Source organism: Trachemys scripta, chromosome 18, assembly GCF_013100865.1.
Source record: "Trachemys scripta elegans isolate TJP31775 chromosome 18, CAS_Tse_1.0, whole genome shotgun sequence".
Taxonomy (NCBI): Eukaryota; Metazoa; Chordata; order Testudines; family Emydidae; genus Trachemys; species Trachemys scripta.
The window spans coordinates 19,698,258-19,719,884 of NC_048315.1; the positions used below are offsets into that span (position 1 = coordinate 19,698,258).

At 43.4% G+C, this 21,627-nt stretch overlaps 1 protein-coding gene across 1 annotated transcript in view; it reads right to left on the minus strand.

Moving 5' to 3' along the window:
- Positions 1-8,598: 8,598 nt before the first annotated feature.
- The window catches only part of MDH2 (malate dehydrogenase 2), a 17,894-nt gene continuing 4,865 nt past the window's right edge, over positions 8,599-21,627 (minus strand). The window contains exons 2-9 of the mRNA XM_034752439.1: positions 18,131-18,299; positions 17,118-17,201; positions 15,247-15,356; positions 14,341-14,466; positions 13,576-13,653; positions 11,318-11,417; positions 10,313-10,464; positions 8,599-8,915 (exon numbers count right to left, since the gene is read on the minus strand). Of these exons, the coding sequence (XP_034608330.1) occupies positions 8,784-8,915; positions 10,313-10,464; positions 11,318-11,417; positions 13,576-13,653; positions 14,341-14,466; positions 15,247-15,356; positions 17,118-17,201; positions 18,131-18,299 (951 nt within the window). The 3' untranslated portion in view covers positions 8,599-8,783. The remainder of the gene's footprint in view (positions 8,916-10,312; positions 10,465-11,317; positions 11,418-13,575; positions 13,654-14,340; positions 14,467-15,246; positions 15,357-17,117; positions 17,202-18,130; positions 18,300-21,627) is intronic.

The window sequence follows — 21,627 nt, forward strand, 5'->3', positions numbered from 1 at the left end:
CTAATCTTCTATGATTCTATAAAGTGATCCATCCCCTGTCGCCCATTCCCAGCTTCTAGCAAACAGAGGCTAGGGACACCATCCCTGTCCATCCTGGCTAATAGCCACTGAAGTGCTCCTATGAAGAGATGAAGGGAGGGATTTTCTGAAGCATTTCAGGGAGTTCGGCACCCAACTCTCCCTGACTTTCTTCCAGGGCAGGAGGCTTTTCCAGGGTGGTTATGCTCAGAGAAGTCCACTGTATATTTTATTATGTATAAGACAAGAGCAACTATATGTCCAAGACAGCCACCCTGCCCTGAAGCCTTTACAATCTAACTGGACAAGAAACAGGTTAGGAGAGGAAACAACAAGATGACTTATCTGAGGTCAACCAGGAGGCCAGTGGCAGAGATGGGAACAGACCCTTGGTCTCCTGACGCCCAGGCCAGTACGCCAGCCATTAGGCCATGCTGCCTTTTATGAGCGCTACTCAATAATGCTGAAAACCCACAACTCCCACCGAAGCCCATCTCTAGGTTAATTTAATAGAGCCTGGAAGTGCTCAGCACCGCACAGGGACAGCATGCCAGTCCTGCATTCAGAACCGTACAGGCCACCCCTCTACCAATCACAGCGATTTTACTGCCAGGTTAACATTTGTAGGGGCCACCATTTATAACAAACTCTTCGCCTTCCCAGAGCTTTGGGGCTGGGGAGCTATGGCTGTGGATGGCTTTGTGGGTCTGGCTTATTAGGTCATGCTTCCCTTGCATGTGATCAGTTTTCAACCAATAGTTAGCCTGGGATCTGTAGCTGAATTTAAATACACAGGTGGGTGAGGGCAGAGCCCTGATCCCACTGCCTTCTTCAATGCACAGCTGAGCTGACATGGAGTGGGGAGTAACCTGCACAATGCAAAGGGAAGTAGCTATTTGCTTCCCCCAGGAGGAAGGGGAGAAATTAGGGACAGAATTGTAATGCTGAGTCGCCCCCATGGGATAGTACAGCTGCCCCCTAACCAAGACAGACTGTATCAACGCAATCTAGCCCCATATGAGGATCTGCATGTGGTTTTCTTTCCCTGATTTCTTTTCTCTTTCACTTTATTATGCTGAGTCAATAGCATGAAAGTGACCATTGGGAGGATATCTGTATTTATTGTTCTTAACGTGCATCTCCTATGATTCTTACACTCACGCATCACAGCAAAGAACTCGTCTTCATTTACGTGCTAACGCGCTGATCAATGAAAGGGGTTGCCCAGATCTTTAACGCTACAAAAGGCCACTTCATAGAAATGGATGTAAGATCTGTTCCTTGTCAATCTTGCTAGGTTTATCCGTAATTGTAAATGGGAAATCAGCATTGAATGGGTGTGTTTTGAGGGAGTCCCCCAGGGATCGGTTTTTGGCCCTACACTATTTAATGTTTTTATTAATGACTTGGAAGAAAACATAAAATCATCACCGATAAGGTTTGCAGCTGACAAAAAATTGGGAGAGTGGTGAATAATGAAGAGGACAGTTCCCTGATACAGAGCGATCTGGATCGCTTGGTAAACTGGACACAAGCAAACAATATGGGTTTTAATATGGCTAGATGTGAATGTATATGTCTAGGAACAATGAATGTAGGCCATACTTACAGGATGGGGAACTCTATTCTGGGAAGCAGCAACAAAAAAGATTAAGAGGTCGTGGTGGATAAGCAGCTGACCACAAGTCCCCAGTGCCGTACTAATGCAAGGGCTAATGCAATCCTTGGTTACATAAACAGGGGAATATTGAGTAGGAACGGAGAGGTTAATTCCTTCTGTATTTGAAACTAGTGCAACGGCTGCTGGAATGCTGTGTCCAGTTGTCGTGTCCACAATTCAAGGATGATGATAAATGGGAGAGGGTTCAGAGAAGAGCCATGAGAATGATTAAAGGATTAGAAAACCGTAGTGATAGATCAATCCATCAAACAATAGTGATAGATTCAAGGAGCTCGATCTATTTAACATAAGTAAAAGGGGTTTAAGGGGTGACTTGATTACAGTCTATAAATACCTACATGGGGAATACATACTTAGTGATGAGCTCTCGAAACTAGCAGAGAAAGGTATAACATGACTCAATGGCTGGAAGTTGAAGCTAGACAAATTCAAATGGGTGATCACGCATAAATGTTTAACAGTGGGAGTAATTAACCACTGGAACAGTTTACCAAGGGTCATGGTGGATTCTCCATCACTGACAATTTTTAAATCAAGAAGGGATGTTTTTCTAAAAGCTCTGCTCTAGGAATTATTTTGGGGCAGGTCTCTGGCCTGAGTTATACAGGAGGTCAGATTAGATGATTACAATGGTCTCTTCTGGCCTTGGAATCTATGAATATGGCCCCATGACTATAATATCTGAGCCCCTCAAAGACCATTCATGCATTTATTCTCACAGCACCCTGTGACGTGGGAAATATTGTTCCTGTTTTAAGGAGAGGTAAACAGAGGCACAGAGAGACTAAACAATAGGGATGGTCAAAATTTTCCATTGGAACCATTTTTTGATGGACAATTGAGTTTTCAACTAAAATTTTTCATGAAAAGTGTCTGCTTTCCGCAGACAATTTCAGTTTTTGATTGAAAAACGGAATTGTTTAGATTCGGAAATGCTGCTGCAGTGCCTCATGGGAGTTTTAATTCCGATGCTTCAGGGGAGTTGTAGTTCAGAAGCCTGATGCTCCTACTCTCCACTAGCACCCAGGCTCCACAAATGGACTTCATCTCCCATAATGCACCTCAGCGGCACAACTGCCATAGTCCACCACCACCCTTCACCAAGAGGGGAGGCCGTGGTGCATCATGGGAGGTGCAGTGTGACTGGGGAACATGGCCTGTAGAGGAGAGTGGGAAGCATGATGCATCTGAACTACAACCACCATGAGGCACTGCTGTGGCATTTCAGAATTGAACTAGTTTGGTTTTCAGTTTTTCAGCAAAAGTTCAACATTTTCAGTGGGGGCGGGGGGAACCCAACCAGCTCTACTAAGCAACTTACCTAAAGGCACACAGGAAGTCTGTGACAGAGCCCTGAAGTGACCCCAGGCCCTGCCCAGTCCATTATCTTAACCACAAGACCAGAGAAAGATGGGAGAACAAATACAAAGGGTTCTTTCTGCGCACTGGGTGGAAGGCCCCATGACGTGAGCACAGCTGTCACTGCCGATCTGCATGGAGGAGTTATTGCTAATCATACATCCTTAAGTAGTAAGAGATGGAAGAAAACTCTCCATGTGTCACACAATGTTGTCTCCAAAGAGGACGCTTCTGTCACTATAAAGGCCATGGTGTGCTGTGAAGGACATACACAGGACTGCCTCTCGCACCAGGACAGAACGTATCTCACGGGGGCACGTCCCTGGGAGCTAACTCTTACAAGACAGAGCGGCCAAAGCAAATGGGGTCAGCTTAGCCGTGATGGAAACTGTCTGCTACTTTATATTTCTTTTGACTCCTTTACTGTGCATTCAGTCTCTGCTGACTCCGCCTCCCTTGACTGCAGGCTGGGTACAAACCCCCATGCGTTTGTGATATGGCACTGACTTGCTGTCTGTGGGTAGGGACTAGACTGATTTGCCTGCTTGGAATAACTTCCAAGCACTTCTCAGGGGAAGCAGCAAGGCAAGTATAGGAAGGGTGGAATTTGGAGGGGTCCAGCTGCAAGGAAATAAGGGTGAGGAGCAGATTACCCTACGTCTGTCTACTGCAGGATTTCTTTCACCTTCCTGCAAAGCACCAGACACTGGTCAGTCAGAGACAGGATACAGGGCTAATAGACCTCAGGTCTGATCTAGTCTGGTAATTTCTATGCCTGTTAGCTGCACAAAGGAGAAAACCTTCCTCCTGCTGGCCTTGCCCCTCACTGACCACAGCTCCAAGAGGTAAATCCTGCCTCCCATCACTGCTCCCTGGCTGAGGAAGGTCTGACTCCAGAATTCAGTGGGACCAGTGCAGTCCCACTGCGTGTGCACACGGTGGTGGGATGCGTAAAGCCAGTCCAGGGTGAGTAGCATGCTCCCTATGGCCAAGCATGCATGAGGAGTTGCAGAAAGCCTGGTGTATCCCCCACCAGCCAACTCATCCCTCAACCCAAAGCACAGCAGCTGTGGTGTGGTGGGCAGAGGGCAGATTCCATCCCTTCCCAACCCACAGCCCGTTTATTTGCACTGAGTATTAGCAAGAAGAGTTAGCTCTTGGAAACAAAAGCAAGAGACATAGCCACCAAGAGTCAAGGAGCAACATAGCCTTGGATAGAGGAGCCCACTGGAAGGGCGCACCTATCTGCATTTCCCCTCACGGTTGCTATCGGGTCAGACGGGAGCAGGTCTGAGAGGCAGCCTCCTTTTCAGCAAACCGCCTTGGTTGACTGCTCACCAGCTCCAGGTGGAAATGAAGCCCGTAGTCAAATAATAACCCAACATCACCAGCTTCTGTTGCGGCAGGGACCTCCCCGGTGAAGTCCAGCCACCTGCCTCCACAAGATGCCCTCGGTGCTAGGCTTTCCATATGATTATCTAACCAGCTTGTCTGAGCTGTAATTATTGCACTCTGCAAAGCACTCCACTCCCCCCTTCTCAAGCCATTTTTCTTCCTATGCAAGTTCAGTTTATCACTCTCAAGCTTTAATGCACTTCCCCTTGATTTATTAATAGGGCCCAATGGGTGCTTCTTTTATCTTCTAAATCATTAGCATCACCACATTGCCCCAAAGTGAATTTTTGCAGGTGAAATGTTTTAATTCATTTATTCTTTCCTGGTATGTTATACGCTCAGGGCCTGTGGTTGCTATTCTCTGGTCTCTTAGTATCCCTTTTAAAGAGAACCCAGCCATGCAGTCGGGGTGCAGCCTTATCAATGCAGGGGGATGGGAACATGGAAAATGCTACGCTAGATCAGCTCAACATTCCTTCATGGAACATTGTCTAGCAAAAGAGGCCAGTGCAAACACAGCCCAGAGCTGCACTAGTTGCTCTTTGCAACAGCATCAGTCTTCAGGGTCAGGCACCACTTTTTATTCCATTACCCATAAATCTCTTCTGTGGAGTTGGTTCCTTGATAAGAGTCTCCTCTCTTCGATTGGCAGAGTCTGTTATTAATTCCCCTGTATTATCTTCTGCATTTCTTTATACTAAAGATCAGCTTGCTCTGTTCTAGTTCTCAGATTAGCCGGATCTCTTTTAATGTTCAATGTACTTTATGTATTTATAGGGTGGAGCAATCCACCTGCCAGCCTGACACAGCTGAAGAGGGAAGATTCACTAAAGGGTTAATCCTGAAGGATATCCTAATTATATTAAAACTTGCCCCAAGGGAAATATAGAGGATAAATCAACTGCAGAGCTTGTTTTCATCTTTTACCTGCCGCTAATGTTTATGCAATTCTTACCACTAGCATTCTGGGTCTCTTATGGATGCAGGAAGTCACAACAAGCCAGGTGCCCAGAGACCACAATGATAGGCACTATACAAGAACCTGTATAGCAATAGGTACCAGCTTGGAATCCTGGGAGCAGACCTGGCACTGTTACTAAAATATAACCCCCTACAACTCCCCATCATGGCCAATAAATGCTACTGCTGCTTCCCTTGGAGTTGAATGAGAAAAACTGCTAAATAGTCACTTTTCACCCCTCTCTCTCTTTGCCACTCCCCCGTGAATGACAGAATATTGGAACCCCCAGCTGAGCAGAGAAAGCTAAGATAGTAAATAGTCACTAAAACAAAAGGCCAAGCCACAAACAATGATGAGCAGGGCCTGACAGGGGAAAACTACGTGTGTACAAAATAAACATGGAAAAGTAGAGAGGGCTAAGAACTTCTAGAGCTACAACCAGGCAGGATAGTTCCAGCCAAAGAGTTAGGAATTCTTAAAACTAAACCCTTGGACGAGGTAATTGTAGTTAGATATAGACAGTTCTTTGGGGCAGGGACTGTTAGTTCAGTGTTTGTTCAGCACCTAGCACCATGAGGGGCTGGTCCATGACTGGAGCCCCTAGGTGCTACCCCAATACAAATAGTCACCCTTACCTAAGGATTTAATCTGCCTTTTTGAAGTTACAACAGAATCAGGACCATTTAAGTCTCCCTCCCTTCTGGGGAATCTACAGCCCATAGTTCCCCCAACTGCAGCTATGACAATCTGCTGCTTCTCGCCCACGTGCGTTGGCTGCAGGTTTATGGGGGTTGAGTTCACTCTCCCTTCTGGCTCATCACCAAATATAGAACAAAGTAGGAACTGAAGTTGTCATGGGTGCAATTTAAAAGACACTTCAGCTCATCTATCAGTTGAGGATTGCTAAACAAAACAAGAGCAACAATGGGCCCCTACATGCATTTTAAAAAGAACTGTGAAGCACTTTGAGACCTGATAGAAAGTGTTATATGAGCTAGGTATTATTAACCTAAAAAGGACATCTATTATGGAAGTCCTGAACAGTTTTCTACATAAAGTTAGCTTGGTAAGCCCTCCGTGTCAGAACTCAAGACTGTTTCAATTCACTGCTTTGTATTTTAACCACTAATTTTTCAGTGCAAAAATAGAAACCCAGCTCATCTCTGCAAGCCCCATGGAGTCTGCACAGGATAATATCCTGCACAGCACATTTGTAGTAATCACTTACTAATTACTTCCTTTTTGGTTCTTGGTTTTAAGGACTCTCAGCTGCTCTCTAACTAATGATCCCCTCCTCAGCCTAAACAGCTGATCAGATAATTGTGACCTTAGGTCCCACACACTGAAGATACTCAAAACTAGGAGCGAAGTCATAGCAAAAAGCTAAACGCATGCTCTACCTGTGCGGAAATAGGTCTTTCACCCTTTTCTCTTGGGTATGAGAAGATCATCTGGAAAGGTGACACCTGCTTTATACCTTACCAACGAATGCTGAAGAAGCAGGCAATACAGAGGAAAGCTCATGAACCCTGGAAACAAGAATTAAGATCCTTACCTCATGCTTTAAATAGAGCCAATTTCTATTTATCCCATTTAGGCTAAGTATGCCTTCCAACACAATACCCATATTACCACAGGGGCATTCCAAAGGCCTCACGGGCCATAGCAAGTCCTGCCCTGGGGCTAAAAAATGCCTGATGCAGGACCAGGCATCAAATAGAAGGGAAGGTACATCCAATCCAGTGCCATATGTTATTTGCTGTGACTCAGGGTTTGCCTATCCAGAGAGATTTACTGGCATTACTATACTAGTATATGTACCAACATGTACACTTACTTGGAGTAAGTGTCCTTTTATGGCTTATACTTTGGAGGCAACAAGCTAACTATAGCAATGCTGGTAAATTCCCCATGTAGACAAGACCTCTGTATGTGATTTGATTCAACTGCCATGACAGTACCTTATTAATTTTGGTTATAGAAGGCAACAGTTCACTAATTTATAGCTTGTTTGTACAGCAGCTAGCAGGATGGAGTCCTGGTCTAGGGCCCCAGGCACAATGGTAACACAAGTCAGTAACAACAGGAGTGGAGACAAAAAAAAAAATCAGGATTCCACAGTCAGTTTTCCCACTGAGACCTTGGTTTAGTTAGTTAAACGGTGTAAAGTGAGAGTAGGGCTGATAAATCACTTGGATCCTCCTGCAAGAGAGCTGAAATGCCAAGCATTCACTTCTAGTCTTTCCTCTCAGCTGTATTCTTTGCCTCTCCATAAGTTTAGGCCCAGGATGACTAGCAGCAGAAGCCAGTTTCTGGCGATTGACTTGGCAGCCTGACCAGAGAAGTTCCTCCTTTTATAAACCTTCCAACTTTACTGTTGTCTTCATGAGAGCATGCTGTCTAGTGTAGCACATATCAACGTTATACTGAACAGACTACCATTAGAATGCCAGCCTTGGGAGAACAGCACCATCTAGAGAGTAAAGGCCTTCCAAAATGAAGATTTTAGTAAAATGAGGAAAAGGCTGTGTGGATAGAAGTCCTTTGTTGTATTATATGTCAGAGGTTAGAAGTAGGTGGGTCTACCTGTCTGCCAATAATTGTGGTGAATGTTACAATGGTCTGGGGGTACTGGCCATTTTCAGTAGCCTGGTCTTTGCTAGTTTTACAAAGAAACTGCTCAAGGGATTTGCAAGGCCAAGCTTGAGGTGATGTCCTGCAGATTTGCGCTGGGGAAGCCTGATGCAGCTACAGAATGGAATATTACAAAGCATTGGGAAAATTTCTCTTTAATTTAACTGGAGCGTATCTTATTGCAACAATTGGCCAAGTCCATTTGCCTCTCTTCTAGAGAGGGTGGTGTACAATTTATTCAAAAAGCTCCCAAAATTTCTCCAGAAGTGAACCTCACGATTTCCCAGAGACTAAACATGACTGAAGAGGAAGCTCAAGGAGTTATGGAGTGCATACCAGCTTCTGCATATGTTACTGTGTTCCCTTCTTTGAAGGGAGGAAGAACTGATCTTGTGTTCATGAATATTAAGTAGGCAAATGGCAGCATAACTGGGTGTTGCAATATGGGTGAGACCTGAAAGCAATCTTTGAAATACTGTTGCCCATTCTCATATTTGAGCATTGACAGCTTTAGAAAGCCAGAAATCACGTTGGAGAGTTCCACAATGAGTACCCTGAAAAAAATAGGAGGCTGTTTTATTGATGAGTAGATTCCAATTGACAAATTGAGAGCAGATAATACACTAATACAGAGTGACTTTGATCAAAGCTTGTGCTTTGCATCTGGAGTCTTTTAAAGTGACATGATGCCTTAATAAATTAAGGAAACTGTGATTCTTCTTCCCCATCCGCTCTTCACTTCATGCTCTTCACGAACTCCTCTCCCTTCTTGATAGAAGCTTTCAGCTCAGTCATGGCCTCAACTATCATCTTTTCTTCATACGGAGAGATCTTGCCAATACCTAGATTCTTCTCAATTCCATTTTTCTGACAGGGGAAGAAGGGTTTTTGGGTTACACAATCATTTAGCAAGGAATAGCTTCCTATCTGTGCCTAGTTAGAGGGTTAAACTTGAGTTTAAAAAACAAACTTCCTCCTCCTCAGCTCTCTATAACTGGTATATCTGCAGGAGTTGAACAAAGCAGTTCAAACATAGCTACTATATTTCAATATGAATTTCCTACCCACACATCAGGATGGGGGAAAAGAATGTGTCCTGTCTAATTTTAGGACTGACTCCTTCCTAGAAGAGGAGCTGAAATACCAACTGCTCCTTTGGTGTTTTCATCCCTTCCCCTCAAGTGTTTTGTTGTTTTCTTAAAACCACACACTAGTCCAAGGACCTGAAATTTACACTGCAGGATGAAGACAATCACATACATTTTCACCAGTGGCTTCCAATGAATTTTCAAATCTACTTCAAAGTTACCCTTCTAGCTTTCTAGAGCCCATAGAGTTTAGAGTCTACCATCCTGTATCTGACCTGCTGGGCCCACTTATTTCAATAGTCTTTACTTCTGTCCACCTACCAGAGTGAGTACACGGTCACTGTCCATAATTAATTCCTTCCCTCAAGGACTGAAACTCCCTTTTCTTTTTGTTGCCTCAAAAGCTTCTCTTTACATAGTCCACATAAAATAAACTACATTACTGTGTTTTAATGACACAATAAAACACTCTTATGTCACTTCCAAAGGCCACAGCACGATCCTTAACCCAGCACCTGTACTGGCCATCAAACTGCAATTCCCGTTCACCAGTAGAACTTTGATGGCCTCAGTGGGACTTCCACACACACGAGTCAATGTGTAAAGGATTTATTTTAGTAGATTAAGTTATGGTGGCCAGACTACTGGGCTTTTATTGACGTTTTGAAAACTCTTCATAAATGGAGACACTACAACCTCCTATTTAGAGTGACTGGGAACCAGAAGTTCAGGCTAAGACGCTGATTTAAATTAGAGGGCCCAGTTACCCAGTCAATTCAAATGCAGAACTAAGGACAGGAAGCAACTGAAACATGAAATTTGCACTTGCCTGAGTAAATAAGTTACTAAAATAGGCAAGCCCTTCTCTTATTTAGTTTTGCTGAAACACCAGGAACTCAAAAGCTATTGCAGATATTTGTTTAAAATAGTCCATAGTCCTTGACATTTTTAATGAGAAATTAAAATAATTTTAGGAGTTACGCCACTGCCGGTCTTTAAAAAAACATTAGAATATGATTATTAAAAGCCTGAACCAAATATCCAAAGTGTTAAAGTGCTTTCTGAAGTGTTGCATTAGCCAAGCAAGCTAATTCTGCAACACCATTCCTGCTTAATAAAGTACAATTTATTACATTAAACATGCCAGTTAAAAGCACCACCATCCAAGATACATACCCCAAGTAGCAAAGGTGTGGAGAAGTATGGGCACTCCGTTTCTTCCGATCTAACAAAGGAACATTCAATAACCCCTTCCTTTCCATTCATTGCATCCAGGACAGAAAAGACAAACCTGGCACCAGCATATGCCATAGATAAGGTGGCAGATCCTGTGCAAATAGGAATCAGAACAAAAATATGAGAGATCCTAGTGGTATGGACTTACACACTTGTTGTTAAACTTTATGCCCAATTGAGAAGTTAGTACTAGTGTAGAATGGAAACTGGTTTACAGTCTCTGCCGTTTGAATAAGAGTGTCACATTTTTGGCTAGGTGGCTGCACAAGCTCAGAAGATAGTGATTGCATATTTTGAATACTTCAGAAGCATCAGAACCTGTCCCCACCACACCAAGTGCAGCTTTTCTTTTAAAGAGGCTGCACAAAGGGAGGGAAAAGTTTTTTACTGCCCGATAGATCAAAAGGAGCAGAATAATTTTTCCTTTGACGTTCCTCTGCTTGTTTTTTCACATTTGCACTATCTGGTCCTTCCTTTCCTCTGTGTTGCAATGAGATAAGCGAGATTTTTGTTTTTAAATAAAGAAAAGCTGTATAGCAGAAGGGAGCAGTAAAGGACAAGAGATGGGCTTAACTGTTCATATTTCACAGTGCACTCGTCAAGTCCAAGGGATGTCATGGCACAAGATCAAAAGCCCTAAAGCTAACACTCAACAGTAACTTTTGGCCACTGACATGCCATTTTAGTGGTATGTGTTTGACACATTTAATCTGCTTGTGACGAGGGTTGTTGCACAGTAATAGATTCCATAGAGTAGGTTACTGTTAAAGACTGAATTGCTTCTAAGCATGCCATTGGCAGCACTAACCCATTTGCAAAGATTTGTAATAAACACCAATGCATTACATTGCTCTGTAGTTTCCAGTCTATTCTGGAATATAAGAGTACTGCTCGCACTCAGAATGGTCAAACAACTAAGATTCAGAACAGTTTCCAAGAACCAACCTGCTCCTGCTTTAGCTTTCACAACTTCAGTACCAGCCTCCTGAATTCTCCCTGTAAGTGTTTCCAATTGATCCTGAGGGAACTCCACTCTTGGTGTACACTAAAGTGGAAAGGTATCAGTTATCGGTAAATCTCAACATCCCTTTACATTCATTATAATGCTTCAGAGGCCTAAATACCCAATAGTATTTTTTATATTCCTATAGCAATTTTCATCAGCACACAGTCAAAGTGCTTCAAAGCAGACAGACAAGTATCCCCATTTCAGAGGTAGGCAAAGCCATGATGTGGCCTGATCCAGTTGTCATCAGAGCCAACAGAGAAGCTCTCATTGACTATAAATAGAGGGAGGGAGAAAGCCGGCGGCGGAGCAAACAAAAACAAAAACAAAAAAAGAAACCACTGCCCAAGTTCAGCCAGCCCCTCCAACCGCATTGCGGGTGTCAGGGAAGCCCAGCAAGGGACAGGCATGACGGGGACCACAGCCGAGCAGTGCAAAGAGGAGCAGAAACGGGGTACCAGCCGCAGAGCTGCGCCTACTGAATTCTCCAGCGGTGGCTGCAGCGGGTGGGAGCTGGGCTGGGGGGAGCTGAGCTGGGCCGGGGGAGCAGCGGCAGCTCCCTGCAGCCCAGCTAGACCCCCCGCAGCACTAGATGGGGGGCTGGCGCGCCTGCAGGGCAGAGTCTTTTTGTGACGGCCGCCGCCAGGCGGCACAGCCCCGTCTCCACCCGACTCTATGGTAGCTGCAACAGCTGAGCGTGCCCCGGCCCGGAGCTGCCAAGCCCACGTGCTGCACTAGATCCCCGGGGCAGCTTGGCTCGCTTCCCGGCCGCCTGGCTCGCTTCCCGGCCGCCCTCCCAGCCCAGGCCGCTCCGTGAGCCATGGGTGCGGCGCAGGAGGCCCAGGCCTGCCTTGCCTTCTACCGGGGGCTCGGGCAGAGGGAGCCTCTGCGGGATCTCTGTCGGGCCATCCTCACCTTCCTGGAGAAGCTGGAGCAGTTCGCAGGGTGAGTGCTGGGCGCCACCCCCTCCCTCCAGCGCTTGCACCGCCATACAGCTGATCAGCGCAAGCCTGGGAGGGAGGAGGAATGCGGCGTGCTTGGGGAAGAAGTAGGGCCAGGGTGGGGATTTGGGGAGGGATCCAATGGGGCAGTGTCGGGGGGCGAGCCCCTCTGGGCTCCACCTGTGCGCCAGAGCGGAGGGCAAAATTGCTTGTTTGTCCCGTGTTCCGACCGATGTTCGGTCGGGACACGGGACAAACAAGCAAATATCGGGACAGTCCCAATAAAATCGGGACTTCTGGTCACCCTCTTTCCACACTTCTAGCACAGGGCATTACATCAAGGAAAGATCTCTGGATACACACTGCTGAGAACCTCGTCTGTTGCTGTGTTTATGAGGATTTTGAACACTTAAAGTTCTCTGTTCTACTACAGTCATCATCCACACAGTTGACAAAATGTGCTCCCCGCATGGCTAAAATAATCTTTTCCGGTCATTTTGGCCACCCCCCTTTACTAGTTTCCTCCTTTTACTACATCAAACTCAAGATCCCTGACCGTCCCTTCCTAGCTCCATATAATCACACTTCTCCCTTACACCTGAGCATAAATCCTCCCATTCCCAGCCCTCTCCCCTTACTATTCCCATCAGATCTTTTTAAGCACTCCTCTATCACACATCTCTTACCCTTGCAAGAACCCACTTCCAGGATTCCTTCCTTCCCTTTCCTCAAAGACTTGTGTTTCAGGCACAGGACTGGGAGTCAGATGTGTGTTTTCTTCTCATTTCTGCCCAAAGACTCCCCATTCAACCCTAGGCCACTCATTTCATCTCTGGTGCTTCAGTTACTGACATGTCTCAGAGATGGATACAGCTTAATTAATTTACGGTTGTAAAGTGTACACATAATACAGTGAATGTCACAGAAATTCAGGTACTAATGATCTCTCCCAGCTCTCTTCCCTAAGAGAGATGTGCCATGGTCTTGTCTATCTTAGATTAAAAGCTCCTTGTGGAAAAGGGTCTTACTCTCAAATGCCACATAAGTTTATGGTGCTTTAAAAGTCAGAGGAATTTAGGTTTAGGACTTTGGAAGTGTGCAGAATGAATTTCCAATCGTATAACAGTCCTTTGTGAATGAGCACACACGGACAGCTGGAAAGAGGCATCAGCAACAGCATTTCAGATCAACATTAATGCAATACTGAATGGGGAAGAAAGAACATTTCCATACACTGGGTATTTACTGTAACATACCTGAGAGATCAGAGGGATGATCGTTTTCCCTGCATGGCCACCAATAACAGGAACATTTACTCGAGCTGGATCGAAGCCCTGCAGGAAAACTCATGACTTTAGCAATTATTTTTAAAAGTGTCTGGGCAAGAAAAGCAGTATGCCTTTAGAGACATTGTGCCCTATTTCTATCCTGGACATTTAATCAGACATCTGCAATGTAATGCTACATGGTGTAGAATAATGGAAACAGTTTAAAGTCTAGTCATGTTCTGAAGAATGAATTAAAACCACATCATAGAAATCTATGTTTATCATCACAGTGACTTTACTCTCAGTAGGCTTTTATCAATGAATTGAAATGCCAACACTACAAACTCCACCTGGGGTATGAAAGTCAAGCTGTTCTCCCACGAGAACCCATCCTGCAACAAGTCTGTTGCTCAGCGGGGCATGTTAGAAACCAACTCACTCTTCCACAGTTGCGTTGGACTCTAGCACGAGTGAAAATGCCACTATCAGTAAGGTAAACATGTGGCTCAGACTCTCAAGGTGCAGCTATGAAATTCTCTTCTGACTACAACTGCACCGTGAAGGACAGAGACCCTATCCTTAGACTATCCAAAGGCTGGAAATAGCAAATCATGTCCCCATATCCTTCAGTTCTTGAGGAATCTGCGACCATTTGGCTCTGTTCACTCATGATTTATGACAAAGAGCATTGCTAATATGAATGATAAAGGTTCATAGCGACAAATCTATTGAAGCAGGAAGATTAAAACCTACCTTTAGTTCAGCCACAAAAGTATTTGCTCTGACAATGTCCAGTGTGGTAACACCAAAGATTCTGTTGGGATTATAAACCCCATGCTTCTTAAAAATTTCAGAGGTTATTGGGATGGTAGAATTTACCTATAATTGAGAAGCAGGTAGGCATGCATTACCACACTAATACTTTTTGATAGCTATTTATGAAGTTTTAACCGGCTTACAAATCCTTACCATGTAAATATCAAACAAAACAATAATCATTACAAAAAACTGAGCTTGTTTAGAGAAAGTTATAATATAAACAGATCTAATTAACATGGTAGAGTGAGCCTCTTTACAATACCTATGTTATTTCTACTGTACCATCACAATTTTTATTACACAAGCAAGCTGACAGTAGTGCTCAAATACCTCTGTATACACTAGTGCGCAGTTTTCCTGCGTTAAAGGCCTTCAGCAAACAAAAGTTTATTCAAAGTCTTTGTCAATAACAAAACTGAAGAGGAGAACTCAGACTGGCTGAAATTATGCTTCATCAAGCCTGGCTCAAGACATTCACTGGTTCATTCATGTTATGAAGGGCTGCATATTAAAGAACTAAAGCTTCTAAGCAGATTAATTTACTGGTAGATATATAAATCCTGTGTATCTGTCTCTTGTGGGTGTACCGCATGATATTTGTTTAGGACCTCTATACCATTTTATACCTATGGAACTGGTCATATTCACAGGACTTAAACATGAACTTGGAAATCTAGCTCTAGCCAATTTGTTTTCAGTCACAACAAGATTGGAAAATGTGTTAATAAGGATGATACAACATTAATTTTTGGCTTGTTAATACAGTCAGTTAACTAATGCTGCTAGTCCCTTGGCTTCTCTCCACTATGTATTCAGAGTATCCCAGACATTTATGTTTACCGGGTTAGCAATAATGCAGATCATGGCTTCTGGACAGTGCTTGGCACAGGCAGACGTCAAATTCGCAACAATGGTAGCGTTGGTATTGAACAGGTCATCACGGGTCATACCTGGGAATCAACAAATTGAATATCATTCCAGAAGTTAACCAAGTTGCTCCCATTACAGTGGTTAGGAATGTGAGCAAGCCCTACCCAATTATAACACCAGGAGGGATCAGTGTTGTGTCAAACGCCACCAAATTCTGTCCTACTTCTGGCTGGAGACTCTCCACTTCCGAGAAGGCAATTCACATCCTCCAAGGCTAGTGTCAAGGTTATCCCTTACAACTAGCTTCTGCTAGTAAGAGACTTAGGCCTGGTATACACTTAAAGGTTAGATCAACATAGCTACACTGGTCAGGGGTGTGAAAAGTCCACACTCCTGACTGATGTAGCTATGCCAACCTAACTCCCAGCATAGATTGCTCAGAGAGATGGTATTCCTACAGCAATAGAAAATCCATTCTACTGGTGCAGGTTGTGTCTACGCTACAGGGTTATGTCAGCATAGCTACGACAATGTAGTTCTGCTGGTAGTCTCCACGGTGTAGACATATCCTAAACTTCTCACTCCTGAAATATGCTTGACTACCTACTGGCCTGGGGAACCAGTAGCACAGGTCATAACCCGGATGATAGAGACAGCAGCCTAATGTATTACTATCACCACATCAGTCCAGACAAATACCAGTTAGGGCAGTCATTGAAAGAAGAGTGCACAGAGTAGGGGCAGGTGCACAGTTTTTACCCCATTTTATGTATCCAGGTACTTAAAAGGCCCTTATCACTGTAGTATCTTGTCATTAAACTGTCAAATATGGATACTCTGCTCATTGTATGGGTGCCACAGCCCTCTTTGTGCTGGCCAGAAGTATAACCGGGTTAAAAAAAAGGATTAGATACATTCCTGGAGGATAGGTCCATCAATGGCTCTTAGCCAAGATGGTAACAGAAAAGAACTCCATGCTCTGGGTGCCCCTAATCCTTCGACTTCCAGAAGCTGGGACTGGACAACAGGGGACGGATCACTCAATAATTGCCCCGTTCTTTTCATTCCCTCTGAAGCACCTGGCACTGGCCACTGTCAGAAGACAGGATAACTGGCTAGATGGACCATTGGTCTGACCCACGATTGGTTACGTTCCTAACACAACAGTTTAAGAACAAGATTTAGAGTCAAGAAGTCTGGGTTTATATAGCAGAGCTGGGAAATAGACTCCCTCTATGACCTTAGAGACCCTTCCCCCCCAAAAAACACACCGAGAAACAAAAGGCAAATTCCACTTATTTGTAAAATTCAGGTAATACATCACAAGGGTGCTGTGAACTTCATTGATATTTGTACAGTTCTCAGATCCTCTGAAGGGACAGCACTATAAAAGTGCCAGCACAACATTAATTGTATACTCCCAAGACTGGTCTCTAGTCCCAGTTCCCAGCAGGATAAAATGAAGTTTTGTTCCTGGAACGTCGATCAGTACTACTTCCAGCATGAAGCCTTTATGGGCTTTTCTATGATGCTCATAACTCTAGCATGAGTGCCTCATATATTCAATAATTCATTAAATACTTGTCTACCTTGCAGGTGTGTATCCCCCTTTTACAGATGAGGAACTTGGAAACAGAAAGATTGTCTAATGTCTCAGAGGAATTCTATGGCACAGCCAGAAACAGACCCCAAAAACCAGAGTCCGTCCAGTGCTCTAAGCCCAAGATGATCTTCTGAGGGACTTGCAGACTCAAGATAGAAGTAGTGGCGTAGCATTTCAGGCCTTACCACAATAATCCAAACATTTTAAGAGTGCTACGTTCAATAAAATTAAGACCCACCTGGTTTTCTAGGGACTCCTGCAGGAATAACTACAACTTCACAGCCCTTTAAACAGTCTGGCAACTGCTCAGATCCAATAAAACCTGCAATGGAAGATCCAGGTAACTATGCATTTCACTGTTCCAGTGAAAGATTAAACTGTCCAAATCAAATTTAGTAGTGTATGAAACTGTATGTTTAAGGATATCCATGTTCATTTTTAATGTAGCCTTCGCCGCCTTCAATATTAATTTCATCCCTTAGAATGAGAATGGCTGAGTCTCTCTAGTAAAATTCAAACCATCTAATATGCAAATACCACTGTCCTCAGAAGAAATGTTTGTAATTATAGTCCATGAATCAAAACAAATCCCTATGCCTCCTATCAAGCAGCAAGCAAAACTTTCTCCTTTGAGAACAAACTCTATAAATGAAATGGAAACTAGAAGAGTAAATATATCATAAAAGTGAAACTTTAGATAGATTTTTTTTTTTTTTGAGATTGCCTATACCAAGCCACACCCTTGGGAGATTCATTCTAGGAGTGTAGATTCAGACAGGCTCTCTCAAACAGCTACACTATGGTAACTGTATTTTCCTACAAAGTTCTGAGTTTATCAAAGTAAGAAAATACAGCTGCTATCTAAAGTCTACAATCAAATTTCTCAATTTTTACTGAATTTATTCTGGTAGCCAGTGTGAACTTTCACATTCATCAAAAACAGTTTTTCAGTGGACAAAAAAAAAATAAAAAATGAAACAGTAGGTAAAGATGTTCTGACCATCTTAGCAGCAGCTGATCTATTTAACTAAATCTTGTTCTGAGAAGTTATTTGGAGAAATAAGCTATTTCCAGTTTTAGTTTCAAGTTAACAGGAATGTAATTATTTATAAAAGACAAGTAGTGCCCCACGTCATATATATAGTAATATTGTTGTGTATCCTACACATAACACATAGTGAGAATCACTTCAATCTAGGACCTCTGTGTGCACAGTAATATGCCTCAGATAATTAATGACTACTTACGTACCTTTGACATTGGCTCTTGTCTCAATGTGGCTGAGGTCAGCTGCAACGCCAGGGGTGTGAGCAATATCGTACAAGTTGAGGTGGCTCACTAAGGGGCTATTCTTCAGTAGAAGGGAAAGAGGCTGGCCAATCCCTCCAGAGGCACCCAGCACTGCCACTCTAGCATTGCTCTGAGGAGAAAAGAAAGAAGGACACAGATGTTTTTTAGCAGTTACTCAATAATGGCTTTGGAGCCTTCATCACACTTAAGTTTGCTTCTGATTTTTGAAGAGCTCTGTTTGTCTCAGTTGAGTTTTGTTTTTAAACCAGACAGGGGGCAAACTGGATTCAAAACTAAACTCTTATGGAAGACAGTTTCTTAAAGGAAGTATCAGTAGCAAGTCTTTGGAGAGATAAGACAAACATTTAAGAGATGCATGCTTCTTCAAAGCTGGATTATTTTCCGTAAGGAAAGATACTCAAACAATTGTCTCTCAATTTAGAAATTTTTCCGCCATGGTAAATACCGTCCAGAACTCTGCTAGGAGAAGGGCCCTACCAAATTCATGGCCATGAAAAACACATCATGGACCGTGAAATCTGGTCTTGTGTGTGCTTTTACCTTATACTATACAAATTTGATGGGAGAAGACCATTTCTCAAATTGGGGGCCCTGATTCAAAAGGAAGTTGCAGGGGGGTTGCAAGGTTATTTTAGGAGGGTCACAGTATTGCCACCCTTACTTCTGCGCTGCCTTCAGAGCTAGGCGGCTGGAGAGCGGCAGGTGTTGGCCAGGCGCCCAGCTCTGAAGGCAGCGCCCCACCAGAAGCAGAGCAAAAGGGTGGCAATACCGTACCAAGCCAATCTTACTTCTGCGTTGCTGCTGCCAGTGACTCTGACTTCAGAGCAGGGCTCCCAGCCAGCAGCCGCCACTCTCCAGCTACCCAGCTCTGAAGGCAGTGCTGCTGCCAGCAGCAGAGCAGAATTAAGGGTAGCAGTACTGCAACCCCCCCTACAATAACCTTGTGACTCACACACACACAACTCCTTTTTGGGTCAAGACCCCTACAATTACAACACCGCAAAATTTCACATTTATGATTTTTAAAATCCTATGGCCATGAAATTGACCAAAATGGACCGTGAATTTGGTAGGGCCCTAGCTATGGGTCTACCTTCTGGTTTATTAGAGACACACAATTCTGTGGCTATTCCAGTTTTAGTTGCCAATATTAGAAGAAAGAATCTGCTTCCCTCATAAGCTAGTTGAGTGAGTGACCATGCTGCAGGCTGTGCCAGCTCCTTATTGGATTAGCAGCTGAGGAGTTGTACCTTGAGCTGCTGCGTCTCCATTGCAGGACCAGCGCTTGGGCTTCAACCCCCCCTCCATAACAGGCCAACTAGCTCTAGCTTAAAGCACCACGATCGAGCTAGATGTGTTTGTGGACAGGAGTTGCGTTAGGGGCAAATCCTGAGTTACAGTTCAAACTAACAATGCAGCGTAGAAAAATCCTGAGATGTGGCAGCTAAATTCCTGTGTTCTCAAATAAGCTTTGCTACTGGAGTGGCAGGAACCACTTAACTGCAGTGTTAAAATGGTATGGCCCGGTGAACCATCATGAAGCCTCTATCTTCTACAATAGATTGCTAGTTGATGAAACCCAACTCACGTAACTAAACTGCGATCTGACAACACCAGATCAGGATGAAGACACGCTGGGAGAGCAGTGAGAGAACACCCGTATTGCCTTGCTGTACCGTCTTCTGTGACTAGAGGACCTTTACTATGCCTGATTGACAATTCTGAGCCTTTAACAAGCAGTACATGAACACACAAAGGTATGCTCCTACCCAGCAATCAGGTTGCATGGGTTAGCATAAAAGATGAGTGCAAGTCTTTGGATAGATTTCTTGAATGAGCGTGCTTAGCGCTACTGCTTGAAAACGGAAATCTGAATTATACAGAAGCTACTCATTTTAGCAGTTAGCTTTTGCCATGCAGAACTCTGCTCTTGGTTCTTGATTAAGAAGTCTATCCAATTAGATTGCAGAGATTACGTTTTTCATTAATACTTATTGTTTAGACTAGGTTACCTGTGCATTTTTCAGAGGTAGTTTCTAACTCATATAAGGGATGACGAAAATGAAGTTTTGCATTCTCACCTCTGCACTGCCTCACGTACATATTTGTAGAAGGAAGATTAAATGTAGTTGATGTTTAATAGAAGAAAGTTTATTTACTGATAGAGTTATATTGCTAAGGTACATTGGAAACAGTGCCCCTTTAAAATGAATTTACTGACTCAGTACATAAATCATATAGTTTTAATGACTAATGTTTAAAGCTGGGGTTTTCAAATGGACCTAAAGGAGTTGGGATCCCAAATCCCATTAAGAGTCAATGGGAATTGGGCACCTAAACTCTTCAGTCCCTTTGAAAAATCTGTTTAAGTGGCTCTATCTTTAAAGGGGGAAGACCATATCACTGTGACAAAACAGTAATTAGAGTATTTTTCAAAAAGTGGATTCACTTTGGCAGTAATCCAATCTGCTTGTTACTGAAGTAAAATTCTGCATAAATGCTCTCTCCCTCAAAGATCAAAATCTAGCAATGGTCATAGGCAGTGTATTGCTATGAAGTGACCAATGAACCTCAAGTCTGTATTATTTGAAATCACACTTAGGGGAAGAAGTCTTATAAATCTCTTAAATGACTTGAAGTCATGAGAAAATTGATAGGCAGTGAGTTGATTTCTAGGTATGATATTTGAATGTTTCTGTTATTAGCCCCCCTTTACACAATCACCTTTATATTCTCTTGCAATTATGACACAGTCCTCTTAAATGACCACTTTACCATTGAGAAATTATTTACTTAAGATAGAAGGCAATTGGACTCTGGTAGGGGAAGGCTAGAGTTCTATTTACATGCATAAATTGATTTAAAACAGATTTAATCTGCAGCCTCCACCCTTAATTCCCATCACTATTTTCAGAGTAGCAGCCATGTTAGTCTGTATCCGCAAAAAGAACAGGAGTACTTGTGGCACCTTAGAGACTAACAAATTTATTAGAGCATAAGCTTTCGTGGACTACAGCCCACTTCTTCGAATGCATATAGCTTATGCTCTAATAAATTTGTTAGTCTCTAAGGTGCCACAAGTACTCCTGTTCTTTTTGCGGATACAGACTAACATGGCTGCTACTCTGAAAATAGTGATGGGAATTAAGGGTGGAGGCTGCAGATTAAATCTGTTTTAAATCAATTTATGCATGTAAATAGAACTCTAGCCTTCCCCTACCAGAGTCCAATTGCCTTCTATCTTAAGTAAATAATTTCTCAATGGTAAAGTGGTCATTTAAGAGGACTGTGTCATAATTGCAAGAGAATATAAAGGTGATTGTGTAAAGGGGGGCTAATAACAGAAACATTCAAATATCATACCTAGAAATCAACTCACTGCCTATCAATTTTCTCATGACTTCAAGTCATTTAAGAGATTTATAAGACTTCTTCCC